Here is a 23,589-nt window from a genome sequence, read left to right as displayed (position 1 = left end):
TCCACAAAGTTTAGGGCAAACTCCAGACTCCCCGTGTGGGGGTGGAGTGGGGATGGACAGCAAAGTTTGCCTGCCTCTTGAACTCTTTCCAACTGTGCAACTCAGCCTTGGAGATCAACAAGGACGAGGCTGTCCGGAGCACACAGACACACACACTGACATATACACAAGTCTCCGGCCTCTCCATCCTCTCCGGCTTGACGAGCTGTCACGGCTACTTTCCAGGATCAGATATCAACCAGCTAACTGCTCGTCCCGGGCACAGGCTTGCGAAGGAGCCAGGATCGCGGCAGTGGTGGTGGTGATGAGAGTTAACAGCCTCCGTTGTAGTAGGAGGGTCCGGACTGGCCACGCGTTAATTAGCCCTCCCCAGTACAGTGCAACCAGTTGCTGTCTCGCTAGTCGGGGGGGCGGGTGGGGGGAGGTGGATGGATGGAACCAAAAAGCCTTGAACAAGTTTCTCGCTGCACACAGCTACCCCTGCTGTAAGAGCACAGAAACTAAGCAGTGAAGCAGCGCCTGTGTGTAAGAGAGAGACGAGAAACACTTTGTGGACGAATTCTTATTTATCACTTGCAGTACCAGTTGCTGTTTTTTTTTTCTCCCCCTCTGTCGGAACCAATTTATGGTTTGAAAAATTGAGGAACGCTTCTACTGGTCTTGGCCGATTTTACTGGAATTGTCTGTTGTGTCTTAACTATCAACATGACACTTTTGGGCTCAGAACACTCACTGCTGATCCGAAGCAAGTTCAGATCAGGTAAGGCAACTTACAAGTACTTTTTTATAATCTTAAAAGTGGACAAATATCATTTCCAACCCTGGTTTTCAGATAAGTATTCGAAATAGGTTAATTGAAGACGTGATCTGTTAGTTTATGGAGCAACTGTACTCTTTCAAACACATTTTGGTTCTCAATGAGGGTCAATGTTGGATCCGTTCCCTTACAGCAAACGCTATTTTTGCATTCTCTCACCTTTCTCTTTGCTCTTCTCATGCGCCTGTTATTGGTTTCAGCTTTAATTCCGTTTCTTGGATTTTGCAGGACAGAGCATTCACAGCAATAGCCACATCCGACCTGTAGGGAATTAGAAAAATGTAACTTGTTGATACCAATCTACTACCTCTGGTAATATTAGATGCTGATGTAGTGTGGATATTTCCAAACTGCAACAGATAGGTGGTCATTAGGGCCTTGTGAGAGGTATTTGATATTCCACCTTTTCTACAAAAGTGCGAATTTACTTTACTGTTCAAAGCTATCTGGGGTGGGGGAAATGAAAATCAATCATGTATGTATTTTCCGGGGTTTAAATAAAGAATTAACCTCTTTCTGACCTTCAGTGTATTTGTTTAGTAATGATTGCTGTTTGTTTGAGTGAGGCTAATTTTAAACCCAAAACTTCCAAGAGGTTTTCAGCTCACACAAGAGGCTCTTCGAATGTGCCTGTTGACAGTGCAGGAGTAGAACAGAATAAACCAATACCACTGCCATTATGTCCTTGACAGCCAATTAACCATTGCTGGAAAGACATCTCAACATCTCATTGTATCTTTGCTTTTGATTGGCCTTTCGTCATTATTTGTCGAAGATTAACCCATCTGATGGCACCAGCATTTCAAGGCTTTTCCTCTTTATTGGCAGTTGTTAGCACACAAGTAGATGTAAAGCCCAATGAAAACGCTTATGATTAAACCATCATATAAACCAACATTATATTGGAGGTAAATGCGTTTGTACTATTTTTATAAATTAAGTGGTTATAAACGTGAGCATTATGCATTTCAAAATATGCTTGCATTGTCCTGAGAACAGATCAATTAAAATCATGTCATTTTAGCCAGCGGAGATTTGAGAACCAGGACCTATTCAACTAACTAAAATATAGCCTTTCGTGTATTTTGCTTTGTCTGAAGCCTCAAGCAAAGATTTTGATAGAATATTATATTCAGAAATGAGTAGTTTATGCAGATATATAATTAATTTTAAAGAGCATTTGTTCGTTATGTTTTAACCAGTATTTGTTTGATGTATAAGTTCTGTGTGCATTAGAATTATAACAGTGTAACTCTTCAACTTTGTGACAACACTGCCACCTTTCTGAAACAGATTATAATTGAATTTGACATTGCATATTTCATTCATGATTCTGATTTCAGGAAGAATGCTTCAGCATTTGCCTGCATTTCTAAATAGTGGCAGTTTTGATTTTTTTTGGGGGTGTTTTCTTTAAAGGAAAATACTTAAAATTTTGAATATCAACCCTGCATGGGTAACAGTACCCATAATGAACAAGGCATGTAGATAATGGAAATGAACTGTACATTACTGCGCAATGGATGCAAATGAACCAGAAAACAGTCACCAAATTGGAGTTTATTAGAAAATAAATTTCTATTGAACATGTGTTTTGCACAAACGCTTACTTTGTAAAGTTGTTCCTGAAAAGAAAACGTGCATTACTTAATAAAAAACACAGTGCATGCAGCAACGTGAGTGACCAGTGGAATATCGCAACAAAATATTCCAGTTTAAAATACCTATGCAGCAGGTTAGATTAAAGACTTCTGATCCCTGGAACAGAAAAGTCACCCTTCCAAATGCAAACTTATCTTGCTGTGCAACTGACGTCTTTCACAGCCTATTTCTGTGATCTGTGCTACATTGCTCTGCATCAGTGAATTAAATGTTGAGTTGTCAGCTTCTCCGATTCTGTCTTTACAACAGGAGTTTGTGCTCATGCCCTTCAGACACTGGACGGTAGAGTCTATCAGAAAACAGACCAATCATTGCCTCCTTTATTGTCCTCAGGGCAAGACTTTCTTTGTATATTTGTCTCTCTCATAACACCTATTGGTTATGTGATCAATTGATCCTATTTAAATAAATAGCACTAAAACACGCCATGATAATTATGGGCTAATTGGGTTATTGATTAATTTATGCAATTCAATGGCTATTTTTTTCATTCGCCTGGGGACGGAGCAGCGCTCCGAAAGCTAGTGACATCAAAACAAACCTGTTGGACTTTAACCTGGTGTTGTAAGACTTTGTACTTTTTTTTCAGGTTCCTGCAGTATATGTACCTGCAGGTAACTTCTTAAAAATACATTGAACAAGAGCAAAGTACAGCATTTTAAAAAATATGCGACACATTGTGACCAACAAAGTTGGACTTAAGGTCACACATCTCAGAATTCCCTTTGTTCGCTATCCATTATTTGCATTGTGAGAATTGATTTGAAATAATTCTGGCCCGAGACAATTAACAGTCATTGATCCACACGTTTAAATTATGAGGTTATAATCTTTAAACCATTTCCAATTTGAAATTGTGTGTTGCCTCATGCCAGGTTCGATGTATAGCTCTTGTATTTATGGCATGGTTGAAAGAATACAATTTTTGAACTAAAGTACAGTGATTAGAATTTACTTTTAATTTGACAATATAATCACTTTGCAGAGTGCTTTTGTTACTTAGAATGTGAGCTTAGCTTGAACAGTTTTGCTGCTTCTGAAACTGGGCAGATCATTTATTCTGTTTTCACAGAAAGTTTTTTTTTTAATCCAGTTTTCTCTGAAAACATCATTCTGCTTAATTGCAACATTAGCTTCAAGTATAATCTCCCATCTGGAATTTATCATTGCTGCAATGTTACCAGTGTAATATCAGAATATGATAGTGTGATTGCTGTCCCAAAACAGTTCCACTGTAACTTCACATTATCATTATCCTTACAAGCCAACACAGATGCTAATATGTTGACATCTACAACACCTAACATCAAACTGTTTGTATATGTCTTTGATCTAAGCTTTGCTGCACTAACGCGCAGCTGATCATGAACTTCCCAATATAAATTAGTTTGAATCAATCTCGAATACTAGGGGCCATTCCCCCGCAACACACACACAGTAAACAAAACTTGAATTCATCCAAGTTACAGATTAATTGGGGTTGATACTTATTTTGTTAACTCCCTTCTGTACTTAAATTTGTCAGATCATTCTGCATTTTAGTCACTCTAGTCTCAGAATTGTTACGGTGCAGAAGGAGACCATTTGGCCTGTCGTGACTGCATCGGCTCTCCAAACGGGCACCTTGACTTCACGCTATTCCCCTGCCATTTCCCTGTACCTCTGCACATTGTTTATATTGAAGTAATCATCTAATACTCTCCTGAATGCCACTATTAAACCTGTCTACCCCACACTTCCAGACAGTGCACTCCAGGCCTGGATCACTCGTTGTGTGAAGATATTTGTTTCTGAGATCACATTTGCTTCTTTTGCAAATCACTTAAATCTGTGCCCTCTTGTTCTTGATCATTTTGCGAGTGGGAACAGTTTTTCCCTATCTACTCTATCCAGCCCCCTCATGATTTTGAACATCAGTGTCATATCTCTTCACAGTTTTCTTCTCTCCAAGGAGAACAGTCGCAACCTATCCAATCTATCTTCAAAACTGAAGTTTCTAAAGTTTTTGGCTGTGTGTGGTACTTGGTGGAAAATTCTTCACGCAGAGTATTCAACCTCTGCTTCTGCGCAGCACTTACTGTTAATGGAAAGTGGCAACAGCTCTGGGGACTGAAAATTGGGCTGTCATTGTGCTGGAAGGAGCTTAAAACCCAAATCCTAAATCAAAGTTCACATGAACCTCAGTGGCCTAGAGAGCTCTTTTATAATAATCTTTATTGCCACAAGTAGGCTTACATTAACACTGCAATGAAGTTACTGTGAAGAGCCCCTAGTCACCACATTCCTGCGCCTATTCGAGTACACTGAGAGAGAATTCAGAATATCCAAATTACCTAACAGCACGTCTTTCGGGATTTTTGGGAGGATATCGGAGCACCCGGAGGTTAGCACGGTAGCAGAGTGGTTAGCACTGTTGCTTCACAGCTCCAGGGTCCCAGGTTCGATTCCCGGCTTGGGTCACTATCTGTGTGGAGGCTGCACGTTCTCCCCATGCCTGCATGGGTTTCCTCTACGAGAAGCGAAATGACATGAACGCTTCTTTTTTTAGAATTAAAAGAAGCTTATGTACTTTGAATTTTACTGTGCAGCCAGTTGTGTCAAGAAACAAGTTCATTCATCCCTGCACGCTTGTCTGTACTTCAACAGCGAATGTCCATAAATATTCCCCAAATCAAGTGGCACCTGAACAACTGCTATATCAGCAATCGGAAAATTGTGAACTGTACTGTTGTTAGAAGAGGAAGTAAGATTTGTCTTGGTTGATTAAACACCTGAAATCCAAGTGTGCCATCAGCTTAAAAACATAAAAGTCAGTCACTGCATGTCAGCCAGTACCTGACAAGAAAGACAGGTTAATATTTTGCATGGAGCCTGTGCCCATCAAAAGCTTGGCTGAAACTGCTCAAACTTACTTGTTGGTTCTTTTACAACGTCTTTGGCCCATCAGTGCTCTTGGACTTGAATCCAGCTTGCACAGATGAAAGCACAATCTGTTAACCCAGTCACTCCGAATCTCATGTGTAAGCATTTAAGGATATTTATACAATGCAGAAGAAGAAAGGAACAAAGGCTTGATAATTTTTGTTTGAAATCACTCCCTTCTAGCATTGGGAAGGAGGTGATTTTTGGAAGGCACGAACAAATAACAACACAGGCTTCCCGAGATAAAAGTGTAATGGGTCGGTCCTTTCTTGTAGAAACGTGGTTTGTAGCATGTTGACCATGGAGGGGCTCTCAGTGGCTTTTATACTGAATCACAGAAGGAAGCTATTTGGCCCATTCTGTCTGCACCGGCTCTCCAAATGAGCATTATAACTTAGTGCCTTTTATCCCAGCCACAGCACATTGTTTCTATTCAAGTAGTCATCGAATGCCCTCTTGAATGCCTCGATTAAACCTGCCTCCAGCATACTTCCAGGCAAAGCATTCTAGACCCTGGGCCACGGGTTGGTGTGAAAAAGTTTTTTCTCGCATCACATTTGCATGGCACCAGGAAGGAGCACTGTGCTGTGATTGGCACCAAAAAAGAACAAAGCATTCTTAATGTATTTGCTTTCCCTCGTGTCTCCATTTTGACGGGATCCACTCACTCCACTCCCTCACCCAAGTGCCTGTTTTTCTATGCTGTAGCCCTCAAGGTACGTATTGTCAGAGGTTTCAGCTTGAGGTTGGTGGAGGCATCATAGCTATGCCGAGTCCTGCCCTTGTCCACTTTTCACATGCTTTAAGCATGTGGATGGTGGATGGAAGATGTTGGCATAGAACACTTTAAATGAAAATTTCCAGTGAAATTTGGGTATGATATTGAATTGCAAGTTAAGTCGCATAGCTGGGCAAAGGAATTGCTTTGCTTGCCAATGCTGAACTTAACTATAATCTTTATTAGTGTCACAAGTAGGCTTACATTAACACTGCAACTAAGTTACTGTGAAAATCCCCTAGTTGCCACACTACAGCGCCTGTTCGGGTACACTGTGGGAGAGTTCAGAATATCCAATTCACCTAAACAAGCACGTCTTTCGGGATTGTGGGAGGAAACCCACACATAGATGGGGAGAACGTGCAGACTCCACACAAACAGTGCTCCAAGCCAGGAATCGAACCCGGATCCCTAGCGCTGTGAAGTAACGGTGCTAACCATTGTGCTAACATGCCACTCAGAGAACGTTTGAGTTGGACTCTACGAATCTTGCGGGCAAACTGATCCTCCAAACTAAAATCATCTCTCGCGAATGCAGTGATCTCACCCTTTATTAACAGAATTACTTCACCTCCTTTTCCTACCTTCCTGTCCTTCCGAAATATTCAGTACCCATGAAAATCTGGGTCATTTTGCAACCCATGATTCTGTAATGGCCATCCAGTCATACTCATTTATTTTGATTTGTGCTTTCAATTCATCCATCTTGTTAGGCATGCTGCGTGTATTCATAAATAAAGATTCTTTGATTCTGCCTTTTGATTATTTTTCCCCGCTCTGAACTTATTTTCTGGTGCACTGTTAGGTTTGTACTGCACTGAAGTGTCAGCTATAGTGCTCATTTTTCTGGAGTAGCATTTGTCCACTCAATTTTCTACTTCGGGGCACAAGTACTGCAAACTGAACCACGGCTGATAGCTGATTCAGCAGGACGGTGCCAAAATATAAATGGTGCTTTGCAATACACTGACTAGCAATTGAAATATGCCAGTGTCCATATATTGCTCATTAGGGCTTTCTATGGCAGTAAACTTACAATTTGCAAAGCCAAATAATAGAATTCCTCAGGCACCTGTGATTGACTCACCCTCCCTCTCAGATGCAGTATGGTTGAGAGAGTTCAGGCAGGTACGGGCAAAATGAGAAAGTAAAAAAGGTTCATAATAAATACGAAGTAGATTTGGAAACACTTAAGAGTTGAGCCAGTCTTAATACCCGAAAATGCTCTGCATCACCTCACGCTGTTGCAATGATTGCCAATGCAGTTGTAGATATCATAATTGTAACTACAGTTATATACCCAGTCTAATAAATTACCAAACAGCTTTTGCTGTTCACTTAAAAAGAGCGGCGATGCACAGGAAGGTTTGCAAGATAACAATCAGGATGAGCTGTAGGGGCAAGTTTTCTTGGCAGCTCCTTGGTTTTAATTGAGTAACCAAGCCTGTACTCATCTCGAACATTTCTCAACCTCAGTCATCTGTCAGGGTGCAGAATACTGCCCGTTGTAAAAATAATTGCTGAAAGTTCAAATTTTTTGAGGAAGAACAAATGCTTGCGATCACCTTCATTACCAAATTATTCCTTTCTACTTTCTGCTGTCAATAGGTGACCACTGAATAAGCCATTAATACCAGAAAAACTGTGATTGGAAATGAAGGGAGCGATTGAAAAGTGTCACTACTTTGGCTGTTTTCGAGATGTGCTAAAACCTCACCTTTAACATTGTGACTAAGATCCACCATGGCAGCCTTGCTAAATGTGTTGGTGTCCTGTGCATTTACTATTGAGTGATAGGACTGTTGATGCCATGTGCCCGGTCTCGATTCTGGCTGGGATTTACACTTGAGCTGTATCTCTATTGCTTTCCACACACGCCACAGTTGTTAGATGGATACAGGGTTTGGCTTTTTGGGGGGAATATTAATTTTCCGGCTTATTAAAGAAAACTCAGGCCACCCCCCCTCCTCCTCCTCCACCCCCAACCCCCCCCCCCCCCCCCGCCCGCCACTCACCCCTAATCCACCTTGCACTCACTGTCAGCATAAAGTTCTCTCTGTAAATCACTTTAACAAGTTTGATGCAGAATAAAATACTCTCAAAAGAGACTGACTAGGATGATATGAGCCTCCTGATACAAAGAAGTTCCTAAATATGTGGTTAGCATAGTAATTGAATCTCAGAAGCTTTCTATTTTATTTTGCGATTTTCAAAACACAGTGGGCGGGATTCTCTCAGCCCACGGCGGGCCGGAGAATCGCCGGGCCAGGCGCGTATCGCGCGACGCTGCCTCAACGCCAGTCCGGCGATTCTCCGGAGAGTGGAGAATCGGCGCCATTGGTGCCGGAGCGGAGCCCCCGGCGATTCTCCGCCCGGGATGGGCCGAGCGGCCGCACAAAAAACAGAGTCCCGCGAGCGCCGTCCACGTGTGGTCTTACCCGGCGGGACCTCGGTGTGCATGCATCCGGGGGTGGCCTGATGGAGGGGGGAGGGGGTCCGACCCCGGGGGGGGGGGGGGCTCAGCTGTGTCCTGGCCCGCGATCGGGGCCTACCGATCGGCGGGCCGGCCTCTCGGGCTGGGGGCCTCCTTTACTCTACGCCGGCCCCTGTAGCCCTACGCCATGTTTGTTCGGGGCTGGCGCGGAGAAGGGAGCCACTGCGCGCGCATTGGCGCCGGTCGCAGTGCGCATACGCAGACCCGCGGTGCCCATTTAACACCGGCATCGGTAGCTGGAGTGGCGTGGGTCACTCCAGTACCATGCTGGCCCCCTGTAGGGGTCAGAATCGCTGCTCCTGAGGGCATGTTGACGCCGTCGTGAAACGCAACAGCGTTTACGACGGCGTCAACACTTAGCCTCAGGATCAGAGAATCTCGCCCAGCCTCTCTGTGCTGAGTATTTAGACAACTCGATTAATGTATGATCGCTAACATATGGGAACATTCACTCCCTGGAGTCTGCTCGGTCATTCAGTTAGATCGTGGCTGATCTGTCGCTCAACTGCATTTATCTGCAACTGCTCTATATCCTTCGTACCAATACCTAACAAGAATCTATTGATCTGAGTACCAAAAACTCCAATTGTTGCACCATCCACATCTTGTTAGTGGTAAGAGTTCCAGATTTCCAAGACGTCTAGCATGGAATAAAGTGCTTTCTAATCTCCGACCTAAATTCAAGATTGGATCCCCTCGTTCTGGATTTCCCCCCAATGGAGGAAATAGTTTCCCCATCCACAATATTGAAACCATTTAATGTTTTAAATGCCTCCATCAGGTCAAACCCCCCCCCCCCCCCCCAACCACCTCAACCTTCCGTACACAAGTGTAACAACCATGTAAGAAATGGATACTGTATCATTCCTGCTGAATCCTGATCAAGACCTAGCGATGTCAGGAGATGGGAACGAGGACATAAGTCACGCGTGAGGCTGCTTGCACACATCCAATCGAGACATTGACAGACCTGAGGCTCAGCATTTCAGAAGGAATTGAGGAAACTTAACAAGTAAGAAAATTAACTTTAAAACTAATAGAATGGAAACATCAAGATAGGCCAAATAAGATAAGTATTAATAATCCAGCATTTGACTTTTTAAAGGATCGGGACTGGGTTTAATAGGTTTTGACCACAACTATTATGAGTCATACGAATCCCAGAATGGTGATATCACAGAATTAACCACATAATCTACATGGAGTGCTCATTAACAAGTGCATTGAAAAGGTCGTAGCATAGTAGCTTTGGATCGATTACTCCAAATAGCAGTTTTGATCATAGAAAGTCAGAGGTGGGATTACTGCAAATTTGTGCAGGTCACAAAAATGCTCTTTTAAAATCTTAAAGGGGGTCGAGATCAGTCAGCAAAAGGGGGATCACATCGACTGGCCATTATATTGCTTGCCTTGCCTGTTATTCAATTCTGTTTACTAAGGGCCAGAATAGCAGGACAGACATGTAGCATTGTATTGACTTTGTATAGCTCTCTCCAAATGTTTTTTAAAACTCTTTGCAGCAAACATCTGCCACAGTATTAGCAGTAACGCAACAGTAAAAGCAACAAGAATGTGTAAATTGTCCTCAGTTTTCAACTTGCTTACTTTCACCCAGGGTGCAACTGTTGGGCAGACGTATTCACAGCCGACAACTGGTGGTTCTATTTTTATCAGCTTAATTTGATCAGTTGTGTATAAATCATCTGGTTGGATTTCAGTGGCCGGTTCAGAGGCCTCAGCACTTCACCCTGACTTTCAGCTAGCAGCCTATCTTTGAAAGGGTTCTATTTTTAAAGGCAGCTTCCCGAAGGCTTGAGTTGATCAGTTCAGCCTAAAGAACAGCCGGGACTTGTGAGGAAATATGTTATGCAGGTTCCAACATGACAGCAAAAAAGCTTTCTCCACAGGTTGACAGCACCGGAGGGTGTGCTGGGGATGATCTCATAATCTGAAGCGAGCTTCCCTGCCCATTCATTTTCGTTTCTAAAGAAAACACTCGGAAGTATGGGGACAGTTAGTAGAGGCTGGGGCCTCCAACAACACTCAACTACAATCAGGTGCTTGTAGGGCTGTGACTCTTTTGCGAAATTAAGCATGGTTGATGCCACAGAGAGACAAGACAATCTGTCAGGGATCATGCCTTTCAAAGTATATGGAAGCCAGGATGACAGCTGTTACGTTCGCTCTTATTTCATCTCCCAGGGATTAAAAGGAGGTTTGAACATCTCAATTTTACATTGCTTTTTTTTTACCCTTAAAGCTCAGCTGCTTCTCATTTTTATAAACTTGAGCTGTAATGACGTGCATACGTTGAGCTTATGCTGGGTTGTTCCTGAACGCTTGTACTGTTCCTAGTTGTTAGCCACCAAACAAGTTATGGCTTCTATTATTGGGCGTTGGTAATCATCAGTAGTAAATAGGATCCGGTCTGCTGCTCCCTTTGAATTCACCATTTGGATTTGTATATGTGAAACTTGTACCTTTTTTTGTAAAAAAAAAATCTCCAATCCTGAAACCTATGACATATTCTGTACCTCGCTGGTTAGTTTAACGCCAGCAAGGTGATATCTGTATTAAGGACACACAGGCTATCTGAATCTGATGCACATACATAACATTGGCACTGGCATTTCTGAATGGCCGTTTTAAGAGTTGGTCAGGCATATGGTAAACAAGTTCTCAGGAAAGTTTGATACCATAGTCCAGATGCTGTACAGCATAATTCTGAATTATCTTGAGGGATGTGACAGTGTTTAACCTCTCGATGTTCACGGTTTTTTTTGTTTCACTATGCTGGGACCACACACTGCCGTGATTCTGTTTAAAAGACATGTTTATAACTGTGCATCCTGTTTTTCACGATATATTTGTACGGTTGTGCTGTTTGTTTGTCTTCCAATTTTGTGCAGCTGTTGTCCTGGATACCGGAGTTTGGTTCTTAAATAACGATTGAATATTTTTCAGTTAACACAAAATTTTTTAAAAGAGGAAAGAACAGTATTAACTTTGTTTTATTTTGAAATCGCCCGGTGGCGATCTGTGCAGCTCAGCATCTCGATCCAACCTTTCAATCTTGTCTGCCGTTTGAGTATTGTGTCAGTCCCTGGGCACCCACTAGAGGGAGTATCACACTATTGCAAATCCATGGGCATCTGGTTAGAGGAAGAATTTGTGTAGTGCCTTACTTATCACACCTCCCAGGAGTTCCAAACCACTTCACGTCCAAAAATTACTTTGACGCACAGCCACTGTTGAAAAGCTTGAGACTGCAGCAACCGTTTTTGCATTGAGCAAGCTCTCACAAAGAACAATGAGATGACTGGAGGGGAAACTTGTTGCAAGGACATCAGGAGGACCCTCTGTTCATGAATAGCACCGTGTGGCCTTTAATTCCACATAACAGGCAGAACACAATTTAATGCTTCATTTAAAAGGAATCGTACTTCCTCATTACAGCATTTTAATCCTAGATTTTTTTAAAGTCTCAACATAATTGAAATATTGTTCATTCTCCCGCATGGCCTCGACTCCCCTTCACAACACTTTTGTGGATTTGCTAACAAGCATTTTCTACAGCTAAATGGAAGTCAGCACACATGCACATGTACCCTCATAAAATCTGTGGTTACATCCCTCAACCACAGAAATGCCAAGACCATGAAGAGGTCCTTGCTGAATAAGTGCAGCTGTACATAAAGCACCTCTTTGCAGATGTATGAAATGACCTGCAGGCAATAAAATTCAATGATGTATCCTTTAAGAAGTACAGACAGTGGAATGCCTCTCTGAACTCAAAAATTGAAAGACTGCAAGCGATTGTGCCCTGTTTGTACTTCCTAAAAGTCTGTCACACCGGTAGTCATCATCCTATTTATCTCCACAGATGCTGACGGACATGCTGAGGATTTCCAGCATTTTCTGTCTTTATTTCAGATTTCCGACAGCTGCAGTATTTTGCTTTTGTATCAGTGTTGAATCATCTACATGCATATCGTTGTATCAATCTTAAGTGTTTCTATATTTTCTTAAAGGTAGAAACTTTGTGCTGCCATCTTTTTGCCAAATCGTTATCAGCGGCAGGTCAAACATAGGCTAATCGCTTGTATGCACAGTCGTATTGCTAATCAGTGGTAACTTAAATGCACAACAAATAGTGCTGTGCTGACTGGTTGCTGCCTAAAACATTCAAAAGGATAGTGGGAGTAGCTGGTTTGCTCTATTGCAAATCCACCTTTTGTTGGTGAATCACCGAGTGCTGTTGGTAGTAATTGGGGTAACCCATGACCCTGGTTACACTTTCTTCCAGAGAGAATAGAATATGCGGAATCCTACCAGCCGCGCAAAGTCAGCTTTGGTGGCGGACGGGTGGGTGGGAGATTTTTCAAAGTGGCGCTTCAACTCAGCCACCCAACCTGATTCCACTTGCGGCAGATCCTGCTGGACGTGGTTAAGCAATGAAAACCCAGCAGCAATGGGTCGTTAATTAGTGTCAATTAACTGTAGCACGTGCAGAAACCTGGCAGGTCCCTGCAGGTGACCACCTGTGGCAGGCCTGGGGAACCAGCAAAGACTCATTTATTTATTCCCCCCTCCCCAACCTCCAAACCAAACCTCTACACGATGATTCCCGACAGCTCTGGCAACAATAATTTAAAATTTTCCTCCATCTCGAGTCTCCCATGTGTTCCTCTGCCAGCCAGCATCAGTACCCTACTTTTGGTCCCGATCTCTGAATATCTTTAACGGTGGTAAGATTCTGCCCAGAATTAGAAAGGGGGAGGAATCTTGGTAAACTTTGATTTTTTTTTTAAAAGCCAGATCTACTCTCCACTTGTCATCCTAAAGTTTAATTTGTATTTTATGTATAGCTGTTGTTAAATTTAGCACTTGCTGCTATATTCCACTCAAAGTATAAAATAAATTCTAATTGACATGGTTGCCAAATACTAGAATGGATTTTTTTTTGTGAGAATCAGAAGGTGCAATAAAACAACTTGCCCAATTCTGCAGCATTACACCATTAGGTAGGTGTCCATGCTTTTCTCCATGTCTCTCACCTGGTTCAACAACTGGTGGGAGTTGTCTCTCTTCCTATAAACTGCATGGCCTACATAACACATAGACTCTGGAAATTCCAAGGCGCTAACCTATCTCAAGTTTTACAAACTGCTTGATCTTTGTTTTGTTGTTGCAGTTTATTTATGTAATTCAAACCTCAAGGATGCTACCACCTTGTTAACACTGTAATGCTGCACGTTGTTGTTCCCTGTGTAAAAGCCACAAAATGCAAAGAAGCGACCTGCAGCGTAAAATATATTTTCAACAGGCTTGTTACCTTCAGCAAGAGATCATGGTCAAATAATGTAAATGTTCTGGCTGAACACATATTTGCTTTTCAAAACAAAACGTACAGCAAACGCGAATTAACATCTCAAAAGGTGAACGTATTTCTGGGAAACATCTGACACAAAGGGAGGAGCTTTTTAATAGGGATAGGTATGGTAGTCGCAGATTGTCTCTGATTGCCACCAACGTCCTCCGCCTGCCTGGCTGACGTCAAACAGGTGCCATGGACCCCCTCCTCATCCAAGTCCAATTACCCTCAGTGCAGCCAACAAGCACTTACTTCACAGATGCTACTGAAGGGCTTGAGTTCTGATCTCTGCAAATTTTGTTTTTGTCACAGTTCTACAACTCCGACTCCAGCAGCGACGAACCCGCGAGCAGCTAGCAGACCAAGGCATCATGCCACGTAAGTACACACAAGGCATAAGTTCTTCTTTCTATAATTGTCTATATGTATATATGTGTACTTATGTGAAATGGGGTTTGCAACCAGGAACCCACTGTCTACCACCAGTTATGCTATAAATAGCACAAAGCACGAAGGAACGTCTTTGAACTCCGAGAAAGGTAAATGTAACTGGTGAACCAAGAAATATCTCTTTAGCTGTATTAAAGTCCCTTCAGCTGCAACGTCTGCGCAAAATAATGCACTAAATCAAATTTATTGCTTTGAGGGGGTAGGGTTGAGATAGTAAATTCCATTGAGAACTAAATGAAGAGAGACTCATGTTTGGTATGTTCTATTTAATAACTCTCTTTTACCCAACTTCATCTTGCACTTATGCTGGCAGGTTGCAGCACTTCATCTGGAGGTTGTGGCACTTTCTCACATGAATTCTCAGAGCCAAGGCACGGTCACTGTGCCTCTACTGAAGAAGCTTGAATTTCTGATAAATTCAGGCCCTGTTGCCCAGCCAGCATCTATTAAAAACATTGGAGCATCTTGAAGCTCTTAGCGATCAAAGGATTAATTGTTCAGACTCCCTTATAGTGAGACATCTTTATGAAAAAATAACGATAGTATTTCAGAACCATTGTGTTACTTGTTCGCAGTGTATGGTAACATCAGCATGGTGCTTATGCTACTGGGTTAGTCGTGCAGAAGACTGGACTAATAATCCAGGGAACATGAGTTCAAATCCCACCATTATGGTGCAATAATTTGATTTCACTTTAAATTAAATCAGAAAAGAGGGTGGCATGTGGCGCAGTGGTTAGCACTGGGACTACAGCGCTGAGGACCCGGGATCGAATCCCGGGCCTGGGTCACTGTCCGTGTGGAGTTTGCACATTCTTCCTATGTCTGCGTGGGTTTCGCTCCCACAACCCAAAAGATGTGCAAATTAGGTGGATTGGCCATGCTACATTGCCCCTTAATTGGGGGAAAAAAATTGGGTACTCTAAATTTATAAATAAAAAATTAAATCTGAAAATAAAGTTGGTCTTGGCAAATGTGACCAGGCAGCTATCCAGCTATTAGATGGTTCACTAAAGAAACTTGTCATCTTTACCCAGTCTGGCCTATATGTGACTCCAGTCCCATACAAGCCTGGCTGACTCATAGCTGCCGCTAAAGTTGCTGGCAAATCCCTCTGTTGTAATACCAACTTCTCAGGGAAACCGGAGATGGGCAGTAAATGTCAGCAATGCCCATATTTCAAGAATGAGTTAACTTTACTGAAAGATTTAAATTGCAAATCAAGGCACATAGCAACTATTTAAAAGTAGACTGTGATCACTCAGTTTCTTTTGTAAAAATGCAAATAATTATTGAAGTTCATTAAAGTATCTCGCCAGTAGATTTCCCTTGGCAATGTTCATAGAGTCAAAGGCCTCTCTGGAATGACAGAAGCATTTGACCGTGTAACCATATCTCTGTATTACTATGCTACCACAATGGGGTTGTGTTTGATCTTGTCTGCCTGTTTAGGGCCACATAGTCTTATTTCTGTGTCCAGCATATGCTGACGTCATTCAAGGTTAATTCCTTTCCTCGTTTTACATACATTTCTTAAATATAACATGGAAATTTGCCTGTGTGTTGGGCATTCCAACGCTGAAGTATACTGAGGGATCTGATGTGGCATTGCTCAGAATGAGTCAGAACATGGCCGGGACTCTCCCCTACCCGGCGGGGCGGGGGGTCCCGGCGGGATGGAGTGGCAGGAACCACTCCGGCGTCGGGCCGCCCCAAAGGTGCGGATTTCTCCTTTAGGAGCCAAGCCTTCACCTTGAGGGGCTAGGCCCGTGCCGGAGTGGTTGGCGTGCTGCCGGCCGGCGGGAAAGTTCTTTGGTGCCACGCTAGCCGGAGCCGAAGGGACTTAGCAGGCCGGCGGAAGTCCGCTTATGCGCGGGAGCATCAGCGGCTGCTGACGTCATCTCCGCGCATGCGCAAGGGGGGGTCACTTCCGCATCGGCCATCGCGGAGGCTATAGCCGAGGCGGAAGGAAAAGAGTGCCCCCACGGCACAAGCCCACCCGCGGATCGGTGGGCCCCGATCACGGGCCAGGCAACCGTGGGGGCACCCCCGGGGCCAGATCGTCCCGCGCCCCCCCCCAGGACCCTGGAGCCCGCCCGCGCCGCCAGTCCCGGCTGTAAGGTAGGTGGTTTGATTCACACCGGCTTGACTGGCATGATAGCAGCGGGACTTCGGCCCATCGCGGGCTGGAAAATCTTATTCGTGGGGGGGGGGGGGGGGGGGGACGGGGGGGGGTGGGGGGGGGGGGGGGGACCCGCCGACCGGCGCGATTCCCGCCCCCGCCGAATTTTCGGTGCCGGAGAATTCGGCGGCCGGCGGGGGCGGGATTCACGCCACCCGCCACCCCCCGGCGATTCTCCGACCCGGCGGGGGGTCGGAGAATCCCGCCCCATGTTACTGTTGCAAGGGTGTTAGTATTGCCGAAAGAAGTAGTGAAGGGTGCTGCCATATATAATGTCAAAATAATTTGAATAGCTGTGCCTAAAACCTCTGATCACAAATATTGTTTTATTTTTATGATTGATCTGAGGGAAATACATAATGAATGTTTGCTTACCCACTGCATCTGCATAAATAATTTTTTATATGAAGAGAGATTGATTTACAAGAATGGCTCCATGGATGAGAAGCTTCAGTTACGAAGATAGATTGGAGAAGTTGGGACTGTACTCCTTGGAGAGAAGCGTGCCAAGAGGAGATCTGATAGAGATGTTCAAAATCATGACGGGGCTGTACAGAGTTGATAGGGCGAAACCGTTACCGCACGTCAAAGGATCAAGAACACAAGAGCGCAGATTTGAAGTGATTTGCAAAGAAGCAAATGTGATGTGAGGTAAAACTTCTTCACTCAACGAGTGGTCCGGGTCTGGAATGCACTGCCTGGTAGTGTGGTGGAGGCAGGTTCAACCAACGCATTCAAGAGGGCAATAGATGATTATTTGAGAAGAGACAATGTGTAGGGGTATGGGGAAAAGGCAGGGCAATGGCACTAACTCATGCGGCTCGTTTGGCCTCCTTCTGCGCCTTAACAATTCTGGGATTCTGAGTTTTCAGTTTGAAAATGAAATTCAGGTACTTTAATCACGTAGCCAACCCCCATCACTTTTACTGGGCCAGCAACACTCTCCGAATTAAAAGCTAAACACTGGATAACACCTTCTTGAAAAGCTTTTAATATTCACCTCCCTGATTCTTTTCAGACCAATTGGAGAAACACACCCGCAAAACAGTGTTGCCACCTGAGGTTTCCGTTTTCTCTGAGTCATATTGATGCATGCTAAACATGCTCTGAATTGTACACACTTGGCTTGTAGTATCCTGAAAATTCCTGGCAGGGGTGTAATTATGAATTTATTTAATTGTGCAAATTGGAGTTTTGGAAAACCTGTCAACAGCAAGTCCAAGTTTGAAGAGAGGCTCAGGTTTCCAAGTAAAAATGTTATTGAAGGTACTCTGGGACAAAAAAAATACATTTTTATATCTAATGATTGTTTGGCAATACAGAACTTGAGTATTTCTGAAAAAAAGAGACATGTAGAAGCTTTTCGCCTTGACTCATCAGAACACTGACATAAGGGAAAACTAACTTTGTACTGTAAGAGATGAAATGCTGACTGGTCGGCAAGTGGGCTCTGATTGGTAGAGGCATTGCCATGGAGAATGCACAAAATAAGTGACAGCCATTTGCTGACTCATTCCTCAGGGGTCAGGGTCAGACTGTCTGGTTTAAATTTCAAGCAATGCTTGGCAGTCACCTGGTGCATTCTCCATGGCAACACTTCTACCAATCAGTCTACTTGGCAACTAATCATCACTTTCTTCTCATATGGTATAAATTATTGCTTTCCCCATCTATCAGTATTCTTGTGAAGTGTCCTGATGATAGAAAGACAAAAAACTTTGACATGTCTGTTTTTAATATCAGTTATGAAGTTTATGAATTTTCTGCATTTAACATGTTAGCAATCTTATGTTTAGGGTTGGACATGGATTAGTGAGGGAAAACCAAGAGAAAACAATATCAGGCAAACATTTTTAGAAAAATGATTTCCATGCCTGCTTTTTATTAAGTTGTTAGATTGTTGTCACTGTTTAGTTTTTGATATGTCTGTGGTGCTGGTCACATAGTCGCATTAACTCTCTATTCCTACTCCTTCTGATCAGTTGGATCAGAGCTTTGAACTGCTACAGTCTTTATGCTGATGGTGCTATCTCGATGTTGTTAGATGTTAATGTTATGTTAATTGACACGAGGTGGGTTAGTAGATTGGAGGTAGACATATGTAATGCTGTGATGCACGATCAATGACCACAAAAGCGAGGGTGTAGTCCAACTGAAGGCTTTAATAAGCTAGATGTTTCCCCCAGCAGCTCAGGTACAGAATGAGGGCTGCTGGGGCGGCCTATCAGGGCGGAGCTATTATACAGTCTAACCAATAGCAAGCTTATAGGTTCTGCCAATGGTACTTTAGCCTCTCGGGTACCGTAATACCTATAATACCACATTCACCCCCTGTTAAAAAAAAGTCCAGCGGGGTGGTGGCCAGAAACTACAAAACATCACAACATGGTATAATTAGTTATGGAGGTACCGTAATACCTCTGTACAGTGTTTAGTAACTATTTACAAGTCTGATAGCTATGTACATTTGGCGGTTTATATTTACAGATTACAGTTAAAATGAAGCAGTCAGTCGATCGGGGGCCCTGGTCGTCCTCTGTGATCGTCGGAGCCTCGGTGGTGACTCCGGTGGGAGGCTCGGGCTTCTGTGACTCCGGGAGCGTGGCTTCGATCTCCATGGCAGCTTCGTCACCCCTAAATGGCGCTGGTGGGGAAAACGGCTGACCTGGGAAGGGAGCACCTGTGGGGGGCGTCGGTGGGTGGGGGGGGGGGCCTAGACGGGGGCGGCGGAAGGACCGATCCTCCTGTAAGGCGCCGCGGTGGAGGGGAGGGTGGGACTGGTGGCTGGAATGTGCATGGAGTAGGGAGATCGTGTCTTGGCGGGCGTCGGGGTACGCCACATAGGCGTACTGGGGGTTAGCATGGAGCAGATGGACTCTCTCGACCAACGGGTCCGACTTGTGCGCCCGCACGTGTTTTCGGAGCAGGATGGGTCCAGGTGCTGCCAGCCAGGTCGGGAGCGAGTTCCAAGAGGAGGACTTCCCAGGGAAGACAAGGAGACGTTCGTGAGGTGTCTGATTGGTGGTTGTACAAAGTAGTGATCGGATGGAGTGGAGGGCATCCGGGAGGACTTCTTGCCAGCGGGAGACTGGGAGGTTCCTGGACCGTAGGGCCAGTAGGACGCTGTTCCAGACCGTTCCGTTCTCCCTCTCTACCTGTCCGTTACCCCGGGGGTTGTAACTAGTCGTCCTGCTTGAGGCGATGCCCTTGCTGAGCAGGAATTGACGCAGTTCGTCGCTCATAAAGGAGGATCCCCTATCGCTGTGTATGTAAGCGGGAACCTGAACAGTGCAAAGATGCTATGGAGGGCCTTGATGACGGTGGAGGCCGTCATGTCAGGGCAGGGGATGGCAAATGGGAACCGGGAGTACTCGTCAATCACGTTCAGGAAGTACGTGTAGCGGTCGGTGGAGGGGAGGGGGCCTTTGAAGTCCATGCTGAGGGGTTCAAAGGGATGGGAATCCTTTATCAGGTGCACTATCTCTGGCCGGTCGAAGTGCGGTTTGCACTCTGCGCAGATTTGGCAGTCCCTGGTGGCAGTCCTGACCTCCTCAATGGAGTAGGGCAGGTTGCAGGTCTTGACGAAATGGAAAAAGCGAGTGACCCCCGGGTGGCAGAAGTCCTCGTGGAGGGCTCGGAGGTGGTCCACTTGTGCGGTGGCACATGTGCCACGGGACAGGGCGTCAGGAGGCTCGTTTAGCTTCCCGGGACGATACAAGATCTCGTTGTTGTAGGTGGAGAGTTCGATCCTCCACCGCAAGATCTTATCGTTTTTTATCTTGCCCCGCTGTGCATTATCGAACATTAAAGCAACCGACCGTTGGTCCGTGAGGAGAGTAAATCTCCTACCGGCCAGGTAATGCCTCCAATGTCGCACATCTTCTACTATGGCCTGGGCCTTCTTTTCGACTGAGGAGTGGCGGATTTCGGAAGCATGGAGGGTACGGGAGAAGAAGGCCCAGGTCTGCCCGCTTGGTTGAGGGTTGCCGCCAGAGCTACGTCGGACGCATCGCTCTCGACCTGGAAGGGGAGGGACTCATCGATGGCGTGCACCGTGGCCTTTGCAATGTCTGCTTTGATGCGGCTGAAGGCCTGGCGGGCCTCTATCGACAGGGAAAAAACTGTGGATTGGATCAGGGGACGGGCCTTGTCCGCATAGTTGGGGACCCACTGGGCGTAGTAGCTAAAAAACCCTAGGCAGCATTTCAGGGCCTTAGGGCAGCGAGGGAGGGGGAACCCCATAAGGGGGCGCATGCGTTCAGGGTCGGGGCCTAGAATGGCTAGACGGTCAGTGCTAAACACGCATTTATCCTTATTGTATGTTAGGTTAAGGGTTTTAGCGGTCTGGAGAAATTTTCAGAGGTTGATGTCGTGGTCCTGTTGGTCGTGGCCGCAGTTGGTGACATTATCGAGATACGGGAATGTTGCCTGTAAACCGTACCAGTCAACCATTCGGTCCATCTCACGCTGGAAGACCGAGACCCCGTTAGTGACACCAACGGGAACCCTTAAGAAGTGATAGAGCCGCCCGTCTGCCTCGAAGGCAGTGTATTTGCGGTCACTAGTGCGGTTGGGGAGCTGGTGGTAGGCGGACTTGAGATCCACCGTGGAGAAGACCTTATAATCCGCAATCCTGTTTACCAGGTCGGATATGCGGGGGAGAGGGTACGCGTCCAGCTGCGTAAACCTGTTGATGGTCTGACTGTAGTCGATGGCCATCCTATGCTTCTCCCCGGTCTTTACCACCACTACTTGAGCTCTCCAGGGGCTGTTACTGGCTTCAATGACCCCTTCCCTCAGTAGCCTTTGGACCTCTGACCTACTAAAGATCCGGTCCTGGGCACTGTAGCGTCTGCTCCTGGTGGCGACGGGTTTGCAATCCGGGGTGAGGTTCGCAAACGGGCAAGGCGGGTTGACCTTAAGGGTCGCGAGGCCGCAGACAGTGAGGGGGGGTATAGGGCCGCCAAATTGGAAGGTCAGACTTTGAAGGTTACACTGGAAGTCTAAACCCAGGAGTGTAGCCGCGCAGAGGTGGGGAAGGACGTAGAGATGGACATTTTTGAACTCCCTTCCCTGGACTGTGAGGTTTGCTACACAAAACCCCTTTATCTCCACTGAGTGGGAACCGGAGGCCAGTGAGATTTTTTGATTAACAGTGTGGATGAGGAGGGAACAGCGCCTTACCGTGTCGGGGTGTATGAAGCTCTCCGTGCTCCCAGAGTCAATTAGGCAGGGCGTCTCGTTCCCGTTGATGAAAACGGTCGTCGTAGAGGTTGAGAGTGTTCGAGGTCGAGACTGATCCAGAGTCACCGAGGCCAATCGCAGTAGTTGAGAATTCTGTTCAGGCAGTGTGTGGTCGGCCGAGCTGGGGTCCTGGGGGTTCATCTAAGATGGCGTCTCCCATAGGTCGCACATGGCTGGGGGTGCACAAAACGGCAGCGCCCATCCCTCCAGCGTGGCGTCCGCAGAACAAGATGGCGGCGCCCTGGGTCCGCATGTGACCCTGGGATATGGGGGTGGCGGCGACCGCTGGCCGCACAGGGCCCGTGGAGAGGTTTGTGGTGGCAGTCCGGATTCCCCGCTGGAGACTGCGGCCACCGCTCGTGCCTGACATACCCCCACGAAATGGCCCTTTTTGCCGCATCCCTTGCAGGTGGATGCGCGGGCCGGGCAGCGCTGGCGGGAGTGCTTGGCCTGCCCGCAAAAGTAGCAGCGGGGCCCCTCGGGGTTGCCAGGCTGCCTTGCAGCGCAGGCCTGTGGGGAACGGGGGAAGTCTCGGGTTCAGCCGCTGCGGGGAGCTTCTTCCCAGCACCAGTAGTGCGCGGTAGAATCCCTCCAACGATTCCCCAGGGGTTTGTCACCTTGTTGCAAGCAGGTGCCGGGCGTAGACCTGGTTTACCGGGCGAATAAAGTGTCCTTTTAGCAGCTCGATTGCTGCATTGAAGTCTTCCGCTTCCTCGATGAGGGTGTAAATCACCGGGCTCACCCTTGAGTGCAGGTCATGCAGTTTCTGCTCTCCCATGGGTTTTCGGCCGTCTCGAGATACCCTTTAAAACACGCCAGCCAGTTCTTAAAGATTGCCGCTGAGTTCGCCGCGTGGGGGCTAAGTTGCAGACACTCCGGTTTGATTCGGAGCTCCATCCTTTCTTCTTAAAAATCTAGCTTATTAAATTGATGCACAATCAATGACCACTAAAGCGAGGTTGTAGTCTAACTGAAGGCTTTAATAAGCTAGATGTTTCCCCCAGTAGCTCAGGTACAGAATGAGGGCTGCTGGGGCGGCACGGGTTCTTATACCCCACCTACCAGGGCAGAGCTATTATACTCTCTAGCCAATAGCAAGCATACAGGTTCTACCAATGGTACTTTAGCCTCTCAGGTACCGTAATACCTATAATACCACATGCTGCAGTTAGTAAATAAACAAACTATCTAACTAAAGAATTTCCATCTAGTTTCGTACTTGACCATCTGGCTCTGGAGCCATTCATCATTAGGTATGAGATTCCATGACTTTGGTTCAATGATGATGAAAGCAAGGTGATTTGTTTCCAAGTCCAAATGGTATGCGATTTGAAGTAGGACCTCAGGATTAGCAATTCAAGTTATTTGATTTCTGATTTTTTTTAAATAACCCTAAATCATTGACACTTCATATTTGTAAGAAATGTGATGGCCAACTTGACATAGAAATTATTCTATGTCAGAAGCAAAACACAGATAATTATCAATATCACTCAGCTCGTTATCGATACTGCTATTGCACTCCTGTATAATATTTCTGGAAAAACACATACCAACAAAGTAGTCATTTGCAATATACCCTAATTATCATACGAAATGGAGGTATGGATTTCACAATTGAAACACTGAAGACAATCTGATACTGAGCAATCAGTAATATATGGAA

The 23,589-nt window shown here is 45.4% G+C and overlaps 1 protein-coding gene across 9 annotated transcripts in view; it reads left to right on the top strand.

Moving 5' to 3' along the window:
- Window positions 1–23,589, top strand: part of myocd (myocardin) — a 303,397-nt gene that overhangs the window by 137,518 nt on the left and 142,290 nt on the right. For 3 of the 9 annotated variants that reach the window (XM_072483122.1, XM_072483116.1, XM_072483121.1), the window contains exons 1-2: window positions 10,613–10,888; window positions 14,360–14,425. In XM_072483122.1, coding sequence (XP_072339223.1) covers window positions 10,768–10,888; window positions 14,360–14,425 — 187 coding nt within the window. In that variant the 5' untranslated portion in view covers window positions 10,613–10,767. Of the gene's footprint in view, window positions 1–453; window positions 761–10,611; window positions 10,889–14,359; window positions 14,426–23,589 lie in introns of those variants that run through there. The other 6 variants (XR_011936178.1, XR_011936177.1, XM_072483115.1 and 3 more) reach the window with 4 other exon arrangements.

Source organism: Scyliorhinus torazame, chromosome 18 (assembly GCF_047496885.1).
Source record: "Scyliorhinus torazame isolate Kashiwa2021f chromosome 18, sScyTor2.1, whole genome shotgun sequence".
Taxonomy (NCBI): domain Eukaryota; kingdom Metazoa; phylum Chordata; class Chondrichthyes; order Carcharhiniformes; family Scyliorhinidae; genus Scyliorhinus; species Scyliorhinus torazame.
The sequence above is the reverse complement of the archived record's forward strand: the minus strand, read 5'-3'. Positions and strand labels throughout refer to the sequence as shown.